The sequence below is a fragment of the Erinaceus europaeus genome, chromosome 10, assembly GCF_950295315.1.
Source record: "Erinaceus europaeus chromosome 10, mEriEur2.1, whole genome shotgun sequence".
In the NCBI taxonomy this organism is placed as follows: Eukaryota; Metazoa; Chordata; class Mammalia; order Eulipotyphla; family Erinaceidae; genus Erinaceus; species Erinaceus europaeus.
The window spans coordinates 121,761,689-121,780,746 of record NC_080171.1 but is presented as its reverse complement, the minus strand read 5'-3'; the positions used below and the strand labels follow the sequence as shown (position 1 = coordinate 121,780,746).

Sequence of the window (19,058 nt, the reverse complement as noted above, 5' to 3'; positions counted from 1 at the left end):
TGCTATTCCACTGCAGAATACTGTGCCCCAGAATGGTTCCGTAGCCCCCATGTCCACTTGGTCGATTCCAAATTATATTCCTCCATGAGGATCATTTCTGGAACCATCCGTTCCACCCCGGTTCCATGGCTGCCAGTTCTTAGCAACATCGCCCCGCCAGATATTCATCGGGATGCGGCATCATCTAAGTTCATTTCCCACGTCTGCGCTCGACCGGACCTGGCAATATACGCGGATATCTTCGTCCACCCTGTCCAATGCTTGACGTCTCGTCACCCAATCTGGTCCCCTACGCCTACACTGAACTTCTCTGTTCCAGTCTCTTGGAAACAGAGTTGGCAGTCAGCTGAGGTCAAGAACAAACACCTCATCACAGACCCCTGCGAGCGTCAACCCGGCTTTGACCTAGCACGTTATGATTGGGCCCTCCTCAATCGCTATGGAACAGGCCATGGCCGGTTTGCCGCTATGTTCCACCGCTGGGGAGCCAGAGACGACCCGAACTGCCCCTGCGGCTCCAGACAGACTATGACCCACATAGTCAACGACTGCCACCTCTCCAGATTCAAAGGAGGTCTCGAAACTTGACATCAGGCCCAACCTGACACTGTTGACTGGCTGCGGAAGAAGGGCAAATGCTAGAAGAATTAAATAACTAGACAAATGCCTCCAAAACAGCTCACCTGGAGAGTGTCCCTGCTTTACGGTGCACGTAACACAGAGTCCAGCCAGTCCTCACAGCACTGGAAGTTCAGTGCCGGGAAATGTTTCCTTCTCTCCCTCTGTCTCTCTTTCTGATAAAAATTAGTTTTGAATTTTTCCTGCTTTGTATCTTACCGCCTTTCAGCCATCAAGTTGCAGATGCTAATATGACGTCATCCTGACCTCCCTGGGCAGACGCCCTCACCCATGTGTCCTGGAGCCTCCCCTCCCCAGAGTCCTGCCCCACTAGGGACAGACAGACACAGGTTGGGGGTGTGGATCCACATGTCAACACCCATGTCCAGTGGAAAAGCAATGACAGAAGTCAGATCTTTTGCCCTTCTGTACCCCATAAAGATCTTTGCTCCACGCTCCAAGGTATAAAGAACAGGGGAGCTTCCAATGGAGGGGGATGAGACAGAACTCGGGTGGTGGGAACTGTGCGGAATTGTCCCCCTCTTATCCCACGGTCTTGTTCATCATTACTAAATCACTAATAAGAAAAGTCAGTTTTGAGCATAATGTCCAAATGACAACAATAAAAAGGTAAATAAAATAAACAAACACATAAATAATTATTTTTGAAAATCATTTGTCTCTTTTGATTAGAACATTTTATGGGTAATCTATTTATAGTAATTTGAAACCCCTGTTAGAAACCACAGAAATAATTTTGTACTTAGAAACTGGATCTGAGTAATTTTTCCAAACTTCTGGGAAAAAACAGAGAAGCGCCTTTTCTGATTATACCAACCTACCCCCAGTACTCTCCATATTGGGAACAAGAAAAGATTAAAAGTGCAAAATTACCTCCACATCACAGGTATATTCTGATCCATCCAGAAGTATCACTTTGCACTGCATGCTTTTAGGCTTTTTGACAATCTTTAATGGAGACCGAGACAGTTTACTGCTGTATGATTTCTGAGAAAGTTTATCGTCTTCTAGTTGCTGATATTCAAGCTGCTTCGCCACTCCTGCAGCAAACTCCTGCTCCTTGTCTGTGATCTGCGAAGAGTAAACAAAGGCCAGTTCCACTGACGATGGTATGACTTTTACACAACTCTTTTCTTACTTCTTACTACTCTTTACAAGTAGGCCTTCTTTTCCTTTTAAATTATTTTATCTTAATTTACTGGTGACAGCCAGAAATCAAGAGGGAAGTGGGTGATAAAGGAGGAGAGACAGAGAGGCACCTGCAACACTGCTTCACCACTTGCAAAGCTTTCTCCCTGCAGGTGGGGACTGAGGGCTCGAACCCCGGTCCTTGCGCGTTGTAACACATGCACTCAACCAGGTGTGCTACCACCTGGCCCCTAGAAGTAGATTTTCTTATTTTCTAGAGGATGAAAGATGTCTGAATGAGAAACTGGGAATGGGATCTATCTGTATAGCTAATAAATATACTTACATGACTTTTACTATATGAATGTACAAACAGGTCATTATTCTAGATTAAGTTGACAACTTAATTTAGTGAAATTTCACTGATCAAAGGAGGATAAAAATGGACTGATTTAAAGGGCACTGGAAAATACAGGTTGTTTTTTTTTTTTTTCCCCTCCAGGGTTACTGCTTGGGCTCAGTGCCTGCATCATGAACCCATCACTCCCGGCAGCCATTATTTCCATTTTACTGGACAAGACAGAGAAAGACAGAGAGAGGAGGGGAAGACAGAGTGGGAAAGACCCGCCCCACCACTTGTGAAGTGACACCTCCCTCCTCCCTCAGCAAATGGGGAGCAGGGGGCCTGAACATGGGTCCTTGCGCTTGGGACTATGTGAGCTTAACCTGCTGCACCACCACCTGGCCCCGAAAATACAGGTCTTCAAAGTAAATCATTTAGGTTTACTCAAACCTACTCTGTTTTAGTCACTGGATCATTCCTAATACCATGGCTGGTGTTTCTCCGTATATAAGGCATCTTACAAACTTTAAGAACTAGACATCTTCAACTATACATCTCAGTGGTTTTATAACTGCTGAACTATCTGACTGAGCTCTAAATCAATTCAATGAAGCCAGCAACCCTGAGATTCATCATAAAGTAATCCTCTATGCCCGCTTTCATCGCAATGAGGCAGTCTAAGAATAGATCAGTGTGGCTAGGCTTTCATCCGCTCTCAAATCACAACAGCAGTCCAGAGGAGACTCAAAACTGCAGATACTGTCCCCTGTAACAATAAAATCTCTCTGCACTCACGGCTGTCCAATTATTTTTATACTCCTAATTATTAAGTGACCACCAGTGGAGTTAGAGTCAATTCAACCTAGGACTCAGATTAGCAATTTCACAGACAGTTCAAAAGAATATAGGTTCTAATAATCAGTTTAGCTTCTTGAATAAGCACGAAGTGTCCTTTCTTGTGACCATACTATTATTCTTCTAAAAGGACATAGGCTTGAGGTGGGAGTAGAGAGCATCATGGTTATGCAGACACTCTCATGCCTGAGGCTCCAAAGTCCCAGGCTCAATCCCCTGCACCACCATAAGCCGGAGCTGAGCAGGGCTCTGGTAAGAAAAAAAAAAAAATTAACTGCACAGGTTTGAGAGTACAAACAATATTGACAGTTTATCATTTCAACTTTTTCTTTTTATTAGCCTGCACAATTTTATAATGCTTTATTAAAATCACAAGATTGGGACTTTTGGTGTATTTATTTTGCATTTTAGCTATACATTTCTGATCTTACAAAGTTGTTTTTTGTTTGTTTTCCTTTGTTCTGTCTATGGGATTATTCTCAGTCATTTCACTACTGCCTTTGCCTAGAATTCAAGGCAATGTATTGAGAAGACTTAAGGTAAAGATATCGATTTTTCTGAGCAAAGAAAAATAAACCTGAGAAATAATTGAGTTAACCTTCTTCAAAGACCAAAATTGTTAAGATGTCAACTTCAGAGGGTAGGCAATAGCTCAGCAGGGAGGAAACAGGACTTGCATAGCCAAGGTCCTAACTGTATTCCTGACACCACATGTAGCAGACAAGGCTCTAGTTTCTCTAGTTTCCCTCTGTGCCCCTGTCCCTCATGATCTTTCTCTCTCTCTCTGATGTGGTTTTAAAAATAAAATTAACTTCTAAAATTCATTCTTTCTTTTATTTACATTGGATAAAGACAGAAAAATAGAGAAGGGAGGGGGAGGTGGGGGGGGAAATTCTCACACATTTGCAACACTACTTGTAAATCTTCCCCCCTGCAGGCGGGGACTGGGGGCAGCAATCCAAATCCTTGCACACTGTGAAGTGTATGCTCAGAATTAATCCTAAAAAAGAAAAGTTGGGGGTCGGGTGGTAGCTCATCAGGTTAAGCGCACATGGCGCAAAGCCCTGGTTCGAGCCCCCGGCTCCCCACCTGCAGGGGAGTCGCTTCACAGGCGGTGAAGCAGGTCTGCAGGTGTCTATCTTTCTCTCCCCCTCTCTATCTTCCCCTCCTCTTTCCATTTCTTTATGTTCTATCCAACAATGAATGACATCAACAATAACAATAATAACCACAATAAGGCTACAACAACAAGGGCAACAAAGGGGGTAAAAATGGCCTCCAGGAGCAGTGGATTCATGGTGCAGGCACTGAGCCCCAGTGATAACCCTGGAGGCAAAAGAAAAAAAAAGTTAAAAGTTAAAAGGTGGCGCACCTGGTTAAGCACACACATTACAGTGCATAAGGACCAGGGTTCAAGCCCCTGGTCCCCACCTGCAGGGGGATAGCTTCATGAGTGGTGAAGCAGGGCTGCAGGTATCTCTCTGTCTCCCTCTCTCTTCTCAAATTCTCTTTGTCTCTCTCCAATGATAAATAAATAAAAATTTTATATAAAAAAGTTAAAAATACACCACAGGTTCATCTAACTTAAGGAAAAAAACAAACATTCTGTTTGGCAGCTTGTCTTCTTTGACTGATAAACTTTTCATATCAGAACACCAAGGCACTGAGGACTGTGAGTGGAGCACCCAGCTGAGCACGCACGGTACCATGCGCAAGGACCCAGGTTCAAGCCCTACTCCCCACCTGCAGGGGACCATGCTTCCTGAGCAGTGAAGCAGGTCTGCAGGTGTCTCTCTTTCTCTCTCCCTATCTCCCCCACCCCTTCTCAATTTCTCCCTGTCCTGTCAAATAAAAATAGAAAAAAAAAAAACCAACCCTAAAATATTAAGTACTAAAAGTTATAAGATTCACTAGCTTGATTCTTAATGTAGCTTAAGAGAAGACTGATAATCTTGGAATTTTATATTAACTACAATATATAATCACTGAATGCTTCATAATCTACATAAAACATTTATTTATTACTGGATACAGACAGAGAGAAATTGAGAGGGGAGAAACAGAGGGTGAGAGAGACAGAGAGACACCTGCAGCCCTGCTTTACCACTCGTGAAGCTTCCTCTCTGTAGGACGGGACTAGGGGCTTGAACCTGCAGCCTTGTGCGCTGTAATGTGTGCCCTTCACCAGGACCACTGCCTGGCCCCTGGAATCAAAGCTCTCTATGTATAGGGAGGGAGAATTTTATTTCTCCTCTACTAAAGTAAAGGTAACTATATGAGAACGATCTTCCTGGGGTTTACTTGTATGCCAATTCCAGAAACATTTTAAGTGACCATTATTCAAATAGAGGCATTCTTTATGAAACAGGAACCCATCACTGAGGCTTTTATGCCCATTTTAAAACAATTTTTAACAATTCTACAAGAGCTGAACGATTATCTCAAACGAAATGTCAATGACAGTCACGTCACGTGATACGATTTTAACATACCGGCATCAACCATTTTAGCCAATCCTCTATGACACTTAATTTTTAGAATGGCTTCAGAGATAGGTATTATTACATTTCATAAGATAAGATAAGAAAGAAGCACAAGGGGAACCATCTTAAGACAATTTCTCAAAGTCACAAACAGTAACTTGGAACAAGTGAGGTTAATGTCCCGACAGTCACTGCTGAATTGGAAAAGGGACTTCATTCTCCCTTGGACATTACAGGGTTCCTGGAAGGAGTCCATTTGAGATTCATAAATTCATCAGAAATTATCTTTTCTTATGTCTCCATTTTGAATAATAATAATAATAATAATAATAAAATAGCTAGGGGAGAGAGGAGTAATTCAGATTGTGTCTGCTCTTCTAATGGCTGGCTATCATTTCTCTGGTTCAGCTTCAAGCCAGACTTCAATAGGCAGTAGAGTGTAAATGTCCAGAAACTGCATTCTCCACAATTAGCCCCTACTTCCATGTTTCTTTCTTTCATTTATTTATTATTTATTAACAGCAGAGTACCGATCGGCTGATCTGGTTTAATGATGACATAGAAGATTGAACCTGGGACGCATGCCTGAGACGCAGGCATGAAAGTCTCTTTGCGTGACCATTACGCTATCTACCTCCTGCTCTAGTTTATTTAACTTTAGAGTTAAGAGTAAAATAAGGGGCCGGGTGGTGGTGCACCTGGTTGAGTGCAGGTATTACAATGCGCAAGGGCCCGGGTTCGAGCACCTGCAGGGGGAAAGCTTTACGAGTGGTGAAGCAGGGCTGCAGGTGTGTCTCTGTCTCTCTCCCTCTCTGTCACCCCTCCCTCTTGATTTCTGGCTGTCTCTATCCAATAAATAAAGATAATAAATAAAAAAATTTAAAAAGAAGAGTAAAATAAGAGAAAATGTAGTCTTTAAAGTATAAATTTATGATTTTTTTTTGCCCTTGTTTATTGTTGTCATTGTTGATAAGATAGGACAGAGAGAAATGGAGAGAGGAGGGGAAGACAGAGAGGGGGAGAGAAAGACAGACACCTGCAGACCTGCTTCACCGCCTGTGAAGCGACTCCCCTGCAGGTGGGGAGCCGGGGGCTCGAACCAGGATCCTTATGCCGGTCCTTGCGCTTTGCATGACCTGTGCTTAACCCTCTGGGTTACCATTCGACCCCCAATGTACGAAGATTTTTAAAGCAAAACACTATCACCACCACACATTCACAAAAAAAGAGAAAAGGGAAAGTAAGGCAACAGTTCCTTAGACTTTAACAAGTTGAAAAGGTAGCCAGGATTCCCTATTCCCAAACATCCTAAATCAGACAAAATATCTAGTTACAAGCATGAAAATAAATGTCACTCTTTTTAAAAATTTTTATTAGTGGTTTACTATTGATTTACAAAGTTATAAAAAAAATGGGAAAAATCACTAATATATATTAAAAAAAAACCACAAAGAAAGAAAGAAAGAGAGAGAAGAGAAGAGAAAAGAGTGGAGAGCTCTGTATCTTCATTCTGGTCATCAGAAGCCCCAGCAGTGCTCCCGAGGTCACAGATATGGGCTGACTATTATTTCTACCACTATCTGTCTCTGTATAGATATGCCCATTCCCCTCCCCCCCACAGTCCTGTCTTCTCTTCCTTTCAAGTGACACCTCCAAACTTATTACTACTTCTGAATGTCCTTCCTTTTTCCCTCTTCTCTCCCGGGTCCTGATGGAGTTGCAGTTCAGAGCCCTCTGGTCACCTGTCAGTACTAATACCATTTGAGAGCAGAGCTAACGCAGATGCAACTTAGCAGCAGGACACAGCTGCAGACTTCTGTGGCCCTGGTTTTAAGAGCAGACATCACACACACACACACACACACACACACACACACACACACACAAAATTTCAGCACCAATCAGGTTGCAAGCCTGATATTCTCTGCCTTCCAAATAATCTTAGGAATGATCTGCTTCAGCTGTCTTCTCTCAACATAAGCTAAAATTTCGGGCATGGCATACACTTCAGACCCGTAAATGGTCAGTTATTTGCAGGAGGTTTCCTTAACATCTATAAGTCAGTCCTGTAAAAAACTATCGGCTTGGGGCCAGGCAGTGGTGTACCTCGTACAGAGTAAGTGTCACCATGCACGAGGACCTGTGTTTGAGTCTCTGGTTCCCACCTGTAGGGGCAAAGGTTTGCGAGTGGTGAGGCAGGGCTGCAGGTGTCTCTCTGTCTCTCTCCCTCTCTATCTCCCCCTCTCGATTTCTGGCTGTCTCTATCCAGTAAATAAATAAAGATAAGAAAGTGAGTTTTAAGTTTGGAGTTTTTTGCTTATTTGTCTTAGGTAGAGACAAAGAGAAAGTGAAAGAGGCTTTTAAGCTCTGAAGCTTCCCTCAGTGTGGTGGGGAGAGTTTGGACTTCAAAAAAATAATTTATTAATGAGAAAGGTAGGAAGAGAGAGAGAGAGAGAGAGAGAGAGAGAGGGAGAGAGAGAAAGAACCAGACATCACTCTGGCACATGTGCTGCCAGGGGTCGAACTCAGGACCTCATGCTTGAGAGAGTCCAGTGTTTTAGCTACTGTGCCACCTCCTGGACCACATGGCCAAGTAGTACATGCTATGCAAGTGAGCTTTTTAGCGAGTCCTAAGTTTGAAGTTTTATGCCGAAGAAATTAAAACATGGATTCATTCAAGGTACAACTGTCAACCATGGTTTAATTTTTGTGTGAAAAATATTTATATTTTGAAGGTATTTATTGGGGCCAGGTGACAGCATACTCAGTGAAGTATACACGTTACTATACACAAGGACGAGGGTTAGAACCCATACTCCTCACCTGTAAGAGGGAAGTTTTACATACAGTGGAGCAGGGCTGCGGGTCTCCCTCCCCCCTCCCTCCCCCTCTCCCTCCCCCCAGAGCACTGCTTACCTCTGGCTTATGCTGATGCAGGGGGAACTGAATCTGGGACTTTGGAGCCTTAGGCAAGAGTCTCTTTGCATAACCATTATGCCAGCTACTCCCCCGCTCCCTCTTCCTAATAGCTCTCTTCCTATTTCAAATTCTGTCCTGTAGATTCATGGTGCAGACACCGAGTCTCAACCAATGAAAATCCTTGTGAAAGCTCAAGACACAAAGAAACCACATATATATGCTTCTGAGAGAGAGAGACTGGGTGGGTGGAGGAGGGAGAGGAAGAGGGGCAGCCTGTGCTGCTCAGCTCCAGCACCCAGCAGTCTGGGGGTTTTGAACCTTCAAGTGCTGGCCTCTCAGCTATGCAAGCTGAAGGGTCTCCCTGGTTCTTGTAAGAAGACACTCCAAAGAAAAATCTATATTACAGGTGATCATTAAGACATTAAGCCAAACAGAGCTGAAAATATGCAATCACACAGGAGAGGTAGACAGAGCTAGTACAATCTCTAAGATTCCGGGAAAAAGTTAATGTTAACCCATAGGTGCGAGCAAAACTCAGGAGCATCACTGAAGCTTCAGCCTGTCCTTCTTGTGAACCCAGAGAAAACCCATAGGACAGAGTTGGCCCCTCTGGTGCTAGGAGACCCAGGGCGGGCAGGAGCCTGGACAAGCTTTCTGGCTGATGCTGGGAGGGGGACCAGGGCTCACCTCCTTCCTCACAGGGGTGCTGTGAGCAGCGGCCTCAAACTGTTCCAGACCCTTCTCGCTGCCGCTAGGCTGGGACACAGGCTGAGTCCCAGCAGGCCCCTGGGCACCGGCTGCTTCCTGGGGCTCAGATTCTTGCTCTGGCTTGGATTCTGAGTCTGATCCTGATTCGGTAGTCATGGTTGATTGTTCTGAAAGCAGAGAAAAGGAAGGTCCCATCACTAAGTGCAATTACCTTCCCCAGGCCAAAACAAACAAACAAACAAAAAAAGCAAAATCCAAACTATGATGCTATGTGAAAAAGGCCGAAGAAAAAGAACTGCACTGAAATGGAGAAATACTGTCAGAACAACACAGTCACAATCCTTCTGCACACATCAGCGAGAGACGACTTGCCAAATTCACCATGAGAATGAATACCAACCAAGAGTGGTTGAAACGGTCTATTTAACCGGAGGTAAAAGGAAAAGTTGGTTTGAAGTAATCACAAGCTGTAGTCTAATTAGAATTTTTTTTTTTTGCCACCGATGACTATAAAATGACATCAATATCAAAATAATTACAGAGTGTGGGTACATTTAATTTCTGAAAAATAAACCTTGCCAGTCAGCTGAAGTATTCACATTACTATTGGGAACAGATAATCTAATCATGGAAGAGAAGATACTTTCACATTCCCTCTCCCCTTCCTCTGCTCTGACTCCCAGAATTCCTAAATCTACCCATTAGAAAAATGTATTTACTTATGGGTTTTCATGAGAGACAAGGAAAGGACAGAGCATCACTATACCACATGCTATGAGAAGACTGAACTGAGAATCTCGTGCTCACACATCCAAAACTCTAGTCACTGTACTTAACTGGCCGCTAGACCTACTGTTTTCCGATAAATAAACGCCTCTCCTCTTTGACCTCTCACAACGTGGTATCCTCTTTTGAACTAGCATCCATAAAGATGATAATGATAAGAACACCATCTTTGGTGATAACATTTTTCCTTTGCTTTTCAAAAGGCTCACTGTCAAGTGGTGGTTCTCTGACCTTATTCAATGCTCTCTGAGCTTATTCTGTACAATCCAGGGTGGAGACCATGCGTGTTCATACTCCAATACACACAATACCAACAGAGGATCTCGAATAATTTGGTGAATGACTCAGCAAAATCAATAACTTATTACAATATCTATGTACTTCCTTTTTATTGTTACCTACTGTAAAATCTTTGAATTGAGGAAAATTATCTCTGTATTTTACATAAGAAAACAGAATGGTTAACATCTCCTCAGAAAGTAACAGACACTATTAGACTAATGATTTTACCAGATTATCAAGGGCTTTTCCAAGAAAAAAAAAATGACGTATTTACTATGGTCTTGAGTTCAATCTCTGGCATTGCACATGCCAGAGTGATGCTCTGGTTCTTGTACACACACACACACACACACACACACACGCACACGCACACGCACACGCGCACACACGCACACGCGCACACGCACACACACTGCTAAATGCGACACAGGGACTGAGTTCACTGCCTCCTGCTCTTTGGTTTCTGACCTTAGCTGCAGGAGCTGGGCAGTGGCTCACAGACAGCAGAGTGCAAGCACGACCAAGCCCCTGCCCCCCCTGCAGAGGGGAAGCTTTGTGAGTGGTGGAGCAGAGAGGCAGGATGCTCACTGATAATCCTGGTGGTTAAATAATAAAAAAAAAAAAGCACAAAACCAAACAGCAAAAAGAAGGAGGAGGAATAAAATCATCCTTTCCTAGTCACCAAGTCGCCTTTCAGGCTTTGTAGCTCTCTAGGAACCAGTGTTTCTTTTCTTTTTCTTTTTTGAGATTCTTTTTTTTTTTCCCCAGAGCACTGCTCAGCTCTGGTGGTACAGGTGGTGACGAGGGCCACTTTTCAAATCGACTTCATCTTTGAATAGAGCGACATTTCCCAAACACAGGTCTCTCCATTTGTGCACTGTGTTAGACCCAGATGGAAAACCGTTTCTCCCGTTCCTCAGAGGCCCCTAAAACTGAACATTCTTCCATCGAAATCCTCGGCCCGCCCATCTATCTAGTCTCTCAAATCTCCACCTCCATCTCCCCCATTGCAACAAGTGGGTTTCCATCTGTCTAGAACCCAACCTAGGGACAGGGGCCATATCTCTCTGTCTCCTAACTCCCTACTCAGTACACTCCACGCCTGTAGACTTCACCTCTTGAGATCTGCTTAAAGAGAAGACGAGGACAAGAGGGAGTTCTAAACAGAGGTGAGCAACAGAAAAAGGCCCAATACTGAAAAACCACATGCATTTACTTGAGTGAAGGCACGAGGTCTGCTGTGACAGGAACATAACCATGTTTGTGGGGGGTGCGGAGGGGAGTGCTGAGAGGTGAAGAGACATCCAGATTCAGTGCAGGCCCCACAGTGGTGTCTGATGTTCTCCAGCTAAGAAGCCTTCATCAGACAAACCAACACAAGGAAAGCTCCAGGAGACTCTCCCACTTTTCTCCCTGTTCAAAATTAGACCAAACAAATAGACCAAGGAAGCCGTTTGGAGGTAGAAGTAGAAAATTAGTCTTGGTTCCAGCCCCCGGCTCCCCACCTGCAGGGGAGTCGCTTCACAGGTGGTGAAGCAGGTCTGCAGGTGTCTGTCTTTCTCTCCCCCTCTCTGTCTTCCCTCCTCTCTCCATTTCTCTCTGTGCTATCCAACAACGATGACATCAATAACAGTAACTACAACAACAATGAAAAACAACAAGGGCAACAAAAGGGAACATAAATAAATACATATTTAAAGAAAAAAAAGAAAATTAGTCCTCAGAACACAACATGGTGGTCTTCAGGACTGTTTTTTACAAAATGTTTTTTGAAAGCTTGACAATAAAGAGTCAGAACACTATGGCCAACAGCAGGGATGTTTCTGATAGTTGTTTCAAATAAGATTTCTCGATATGCTCAAATGTTATAAGCCGAGAGGCCAACGTTTATGGGAGGGGAAGCACTGCTGAAAACAGAATTACTCTTAAAGAGAATAGAAGCAGAAAGCTGCAACTTTTAAAAAGATGACACAGTAATTCGAAACTACTTGCACAATGGCCACTGTATACCTGCAGGATTATCAAGATCCATCAATAAATCAAGAGACAAAGATTTCATAGCAGAATCGGACATTTATAATCAAGTGCTGGGAATTTAGAAAATTAAAGAAAAAAGAAAAAGGAGAGAGAGAGACAACAGTCCTCTGCTACAAAAAATGTACTTACCTTCTAACAAGTTTCTCTGAGAATTCATTCAGTTACAGACTTTGAGAACTAAGCCCAGAGCAGAGGGGCCTTTTTAACAAGTTTGTGGAACTGAAAGACCTTCCTCAGCAAGTAACCCTTGAAGCTTAACAGAAAACCAATCACTGACCTTCTGTTGCAGCTGAAGTGACTTGTTGTAAGGTTCAGATACAGATTTCAATCCCAGGCTCCTTCAGGAAGATACAGGGGAAGTCTGGGGGGTAAGTAAGAGTGCGAGAGGCAGGCCATGGTGGGGAGGAGCCGAGAGAGGCAGGATGGAGCCCATCAACTAGGAGAATGGACCTCACTGGGAAGCACCCACTATGAGCTCCATGGAACCTGACTTCCCTTTCTGTCCTCAGACTCTGACACTTGCGAATTCTGAAGGGTCACATCTCCAAATTCATCTGACTCCAAATTCTAGGGCATCGAATTCCATACACTTCTGAAATACCAAGAATATTTGGTTTTCCATCATTCCCACAAGGGCACTTGAGTAAACTGAGGAAGCAGCTGGTTAGTGTTAGTGAAGGGGTTTAATAGAGGTCAGCGATAAGACTAACGAGAGGGGCAAGATTCCTGAAAAGACAAGACTTCACTGGGAATTAAGCCCATAGAGAGAGGAGCAAAAGAACCAAGTCAAGCATTCTGATCGCTCTATTAAAGTCTAAGAAGTTGGGGGTCGGGCAGTAGTGCAGCGGGTTAAGTGCGCATGGCGCAAAGCGCAAGGACCAGTTTAAGGATCCTGGTTCGAGCCCCCGGCTCCCCACCTGCAGGGGAGTCGCTTCATAGGTGGTGAAGCAGGTCTGCAGGTGTCTGTCTTTCTCTCCCCCTCTGTCTTCCTCTCCTCTCTCCATTTCTCTCTGTCCTATCCAACAACATCATCATCAATGGCAACAATCACAATAACAACAAGAACAACAAAAAAGGGGGGGGGATGGCTTCCAGGAGCAATGGATTCATGGTGCAGGCACCAAGTCCCAGCAATAACCCTGGAGGCAAAAAAAAAAAAAGAAAAAAAAAATCGAAGAAGTTTCCAAACTGGGGTTCTGAAACTACAAAGCTCAGGGAAAGAAGCTTATGCATCTGGAAAGCCTATGAATTTGATATTTGAAGGAGAATGTCATTTCAGTGATGACATAAAAGCTAGCAGGACTGACAAAGTTTCTGTGCTGTCAATGGGGAATGTATCAGCTAAGGCTGGAAATCCTAGCTGCATTGCTGCCGTCATACTGTCTGCCTTCAACAAGCACCTCCTGAATGATCACTGGAAGGCCTGGGGAGGTAGTAGAGAAAGGTGACTAAGTCTGTGCTCTACTGGGACCTATATTTTCATTGATGGTGAAAAAGAAATGAAAAGGCCAGCTACAGAGAGAAGTTACTATTATTATTAGATGATCCACTCTGAAACCAATGGCTTCTCCCTCTGGGTGGTTAGCATAGTCACCTGAGAGAGTGCAGTCAAGAAGGATCTGCTCTGCAGACACATGATGGTGGAGACAAAGACGTCCGGGGAGTCTACAGTCTGGACCCTTAGCATGAAACTAGTGCGATGAAGTAAAGTAGAAAGGAGGTTGGGGAGAGATGGCTGAGATCCAGGGTGTGCATGGAAGAGAGGCATCAGGTAAAGTAGGGAAGATGAACCAGATCTCATGGGGCTTGCCAATTCATGAAATGGAATTTTATTTTAAATGCAATGAAGTACTTCAAAGTGAGAAATATGAGAACTGTCATTTTAAAAATATGTATTTTTATCTATTTATTTTTATTATTGGATAGAGATGAGAGAGAAATTGAGAGGGAGAGGGGATGATTCAGAGAGGGAAAGAGACAGGGAGACACCTGTAGCCCTGCCTGACCACTCGTGAAGCTTTCCCCCTGCAGGTGGAGACGACCAGGGTCTTGAACCCAGGTCCTCGTGCACTGTGATGTGAGCGCTTAGCCAGGTGCGCCACTGCTGGGCCCTGATATATATATATATATTCCTGTTTTCTGAATACAGGTCCAGGAGTGGGAGCAGGGAGAACAGTAAGCAGGTCACAGTCCAGGCAAGAGAAGATCCCAGAACACGGCAGTGAGAAAGGAGATGAGCAGAAACTAACATCTTTGCTATCAGAAGCTTTGATGAGGTTTTACAAAGAAAAAGGGAATAGATTGAGCTGGCAAGCAAAATCTCTTGTCAATGTGAAGTGCCTTATAAACACAGAGATTTCTTTAGGTGAAAAACATGCGAAGAATCAATCAAATATCAAAATGCCAGAGAGCCCACCAAGCAACGAAGGCTACGTTTCAACAGTTATTCTTTTAGGTGGTGTCTGACCACCTTTAACAGGGAAGATTCATTAGCAACCTTTCCACATCCTTAGTCATTAGCAATCATCAAACAAAAAAATCTCTTTGCGCTGTGACTCATGCTTGATGTCAGTTATAATGAATATAATCCTGTGGCCTCAGCAACAGCTACAGTCTGGAAAACAAACAAACAATAAAACAGGAGGGCTCAGGTCCTGTGACATGGTGACAGAGGAGGGCCTAGTGGGGGTTGAGTTTGTATGCGGAAAACTGAGAAATGTGACATACAGACAAACTATTGTATTTTACTGTCCACTGTAAACCATGAATCCTCTGATAAAGTAATTAAAAAAAAAGAGTACTTGAAAAGCTTTGGCCTTCTGGATGCAGAATGTTCCTCTCGATTTTATCTGAGACCCTAACGAATGGATGAATAGCATCTGTGCTTAATATGCTCATTGCACACGTACTCCGGCCCGGCCGAGAATTTTAGTCTCCATGAAATTTTAATGTAGCGGAGATACTGTCATTTCTGGGAACTTGGATCGGTGTGATACGGTCTCCACACAAATCCTGCTGGTTCTGAGAGAGAATATTCTTTAAACTTCTAAGTAGTACACACATGGATTCTATTCCTGTTCAGAGTTGGACTCAGAATCACCTTACAAAGCACAGAGCATTATCTCTACAGAATATGTTTATATTTTTTTCACTTCAATAAGCATCTGAAAAACATTTTTTAATGAGAGAGAGAGAGAGAGAGGTCAAGACAGGGAGACGGAGAGATATTTTTTAATGACAGAGAGAGAGAGAGAGGTCAAGACAGGGAGACGGAGAGATATTTTTTAATGACAGAGAGGTGAAGACAGGGAGATGGAGAGATATTTTTTAATGACACACACAGAGAGAGAGGTCAAGACAGGGAGACGGAGAGATATTTTTTAATGACAGAGAGAGAGAGGTCAAGGCAGGGAGACGGAGAGATATTTTTTAATGACAGAGAGAGAGAGGTCAAGGCAGGGAGACGGAGAGATATTTTTTAATGACAGAGAGAGAGAGGTGAAGACAGGGAGACGGAGAGATATTTTTTAATGACAGAGAGAGAGAGAGAGAGAGAGAGAGAGGTGAAGACAGGGAGACGCAGAGAGGCAGAGACAGAAACACATCAGAGCCCTGCTCAGCTCTGGCTTACGGTGCTGGGGATTGAACCTGGGGACCTCAAGGCCTCAGGCATGAGATTCTTTTGCATAACCATTATTGCACTGCAACAAGCATTTTCATGGATTACTGAATATACAGGAGGAATGCTTTTCAAGAGTTGACGGTGGGGGAGGACACTGCCAAGTACACATGCACAGAGCTGTTACGCACACTGGAATTCAGTCTCTTAGCATGCTGACCGCAGTTAAGCAGTGCTCCCTGTCGCAGAAACAAGAGTTCAGAATTGACTCTTTCTTTCCCTTAGGCAAAGGCACTCACACAGCATTCTTGAGACTGGAAGTAAGAAATCAATCAGAATGGAAATTTGCGAGTACCAGTGAAATATGCAATGAAGTACTGTGTTCTGTCCTTATGACAAAATAGACCCTGGAAAGCATAAGAAAATAAGATACATTCTCTTCATTTTCTGCCAATCACAAGACACAGTCTTTGCCTTTGGTGCAAGACATCAACTCCAAGTTCTGCTTAGAGTTACTTGTCTCTTATGAACCACAGGCCACTTTCTAAGGTAGGAATGCTCATTACTCCCTCACTACACTGATCAGAATTCAAACATGGAAGTTTTGCTTCTTAGTCAAACGCTATACAGATATGATAAAAGTCACTCATGGTTTCCCAGAAGGAAATTTTAATTTCTAAAATATGTAAGGGTCTTCCTTTTTCGTGTGACAACTGAAAAGATTTCACTCACAGGTCCGTTGCACTTTTACAGCTGTATTTAATTAACAAGTTGTGGCGTTTGAGAAAAGTAAAGGTTAAGTTTTTCTACAAGGAACTCACAGATGCCTGGAATTAAGCCAGTGCTCTCTCATATAAGCTTAGCCCCAGCCACCGTGAGGTGAATGTTACCTCACAGGACAGACACACAGACACATTACCGCCCAATCCCCTGCCAAGTCAAATAACAGTAACCACACAGCCCCCGAGAGTTAAACATGACTTCCTCTATTAATGGAGTGAATAGAAAGTGTTACAATGTTCAAGAACCCAGGTTCAAGCCCCCAGCAGAGGAAATGTGATGAAGCAGGGCTGCAGATGCCTCTTCTCTGCTTCTGTATCTTTCCCTCTAGCTCTCAAATTCTGGCTGTCTCTACTCAATAAATAAATATAGATAATTAAAAATTAATGAATAAAAGAAATGGATAAATTATTAATAGCTCCTAACTTGACTCACTTAGGATCTACTAAATTTGATAAATTTCTATTTAATCCAAATAGTTAAGACATTTCTGTTTCCCAACACCAAATTATTAAAGTTGGCCTTCCCCAGAGCTTCATATCCTATAATCTTTGCCAAATGATCACAATTCCTACTGAAACCCTCACAGAGAGAGAGGAAACGGGAGCATCTCTGGGATGCTCAACTCTTCTCTACATGAAGTTTCAGCCGACTGTTCAATTTTTTCAATCCTTCAAATACGAGGCTAAGTGTTTAATCGTTCTGCTTTGTTTTTGTTGTTACTACATCCTTACCAGCTTTCCTCTCTACTCTAGGAATGGATGAACACTTCCAAAAAAAGTTCTTAAAAGATCTTCACTGTCCCTACAAATAAATAAGAGATAATTAAAAAATCCAAAAAAAGGGGGGCTGGGTGGTGGCACACCTGGTCGAACACACACATTACAGTGCACAAGGACCTAGGTTCAAGTCCCCACTCCCCGTCTTCATGGAGGGGTGGGGTGGGTGGGAGAAAGCTTCACAGTTGGTGAAGCAGGGCTGCCAGCCAGTGTCTCTCTGCCTCCGTCTCTATCTGCCCAAACTTCTTCTTGACTTTCAGTTGTCTCTATCAAATAAGTGGATAAAACTTGAGGACAGCATGTTGAGTGAGATAAACCAAAGGGAGAAGGATCAAATGTTCTCACTTATTAGCAGGACTTAATAAAGCAGGAAACAGAGGGAGAGCACAGAGTGAAACATGGACTGGACCTGGGGTACTGCACCAGAGCAAAGGACTCTGGGGAGGGAGGGGGAGATAGGAGAGGGAAATGGAGATTGGGTGGTGGGAATTGTGTGGAGTTGTACCCCTCCTACCCTATGGTTTTGTTAATTTATCCTTTCTTAAATAAAAAATAAATTAAAAAAATTCTTTTCTAGTGTCTTTACTATGGATGCTCTTTTCACACTGTTAATTCTGTTGACTTTCCCTTGAGTAGGAATGCAGTGGAGCCAGCAACGGGTTCAAGTGACTTTCAAGGCCTTTCCTTAAATTCAGGTCACGATCTATATAATATCACAATTATAAACTAGGAATATGGTATTTTTAAAGCCTGAGAAACACTACGAGACAGAGAGAGAGAGAAAGAGAGAAAGAGAGAGAGAGAGAGACAGACATAAGACAGATACAGACTTCAATCCAGGTGTATTGGTTTCTAATAGTGTTTGTCTCTATTCTTGGTAAATTTAGAACTGATGTTACTTGCATTAGATAAACAAAACATTTTCAAATTTCTCTTCTTCACCACACAAGCAGCATTACAAACGACTGGACGGCATATTGTACAGAGCCCTATGAGCTTCTCAGTTTTCCCTGACCCTGGATTTGCTACACTAAACCTGGAAGCTTCCAGTCCATCCTTTCTCCCAAGTATCACTCAACATTTCTTACCCCAAAGCTCAGCCGAGGGCCACTTCCCACTCCAGTCCTCCCTGGGTCCCTGTCAGGTGGAAAGCATCCAGTAAATCATAGCATTTGTTATGGATTTTTTTTTTCTTACTAATTTCTCAGAATTAGTGGTGGGTGGAGAGGTAGCTCACTGGGAAGAGTAAATATCTCGACATGCAGAGTGTAGGTTTGAGCCCTGGGAGAGTACACCATGGCATTGGGGGGACTCTGCTTCTATTCTCTGTCTCATCTCCCCGCCCTCTCTCCTGCCCCCCTTTTCTGCATGAAAAAAATCAGCCCAGGACTAAACAGTACATGAACTTGATCCCAACTCCATGAAACCTATAACAATAACAAAAAAATCTCAGAATGTGCTTTTAAAAAATTACATCATGTGAACTATTTTTCAGTAGAAGGCGAGGTGAGACAAAAGGTCCATGGCTGATGCCCCGGTTCACTAATGGGAGAATGGGACATAACCTGGTTCTGGGTCAGAGGAAATACCATCTCAGTTAACTTCAGTTCCAAGGCCTTACAAACCAGAATGTGATTTTGATAATCCCTCTAGCTGGTATATCCACAGCTATTTCTCCAAATGATACGTTCCTTTAGGGT

At 43.3% G+C, this 19,058-nt stretch overlaps 1 protein-coding gene across 19 annotated transcripts in view; it reads right to left on the bottom strand.

Annotated features, from left to right (window-relative positions):
• EPB41L3 (erythrocyte membrane protein band 4.1 like 3) overlaps positions 1 to 19,058 on the bottom strand; it is a 252,639-nt gene that overhangs the window by 99,463 nt on the left and 134,118 nt on the right. For all 19 annotated transcript variants that reach the window (XM_060200726.1, XM_060200720.1, XM_060200721.1 and 16 more), the window contains exons 2-3: positions 9,055 to 9,242; positions 1,513 to 1,710 (exon numbers count right to left, since the gene is read on the bottom strand). In XM_060200726.1, the coding sequence (XP_060056709.1) occupies positions 1,513 to 1,710; positions 9,055 to 9,231 (375 nt within the window). In that variant the 5' untranslated portion in view covers positions 9,232 to 9,242. The remainder of the gene's footprint in view (positions 1 to 1,512; positions 1,711 to 9,054; positions 9,243 to 19,058) is intronic.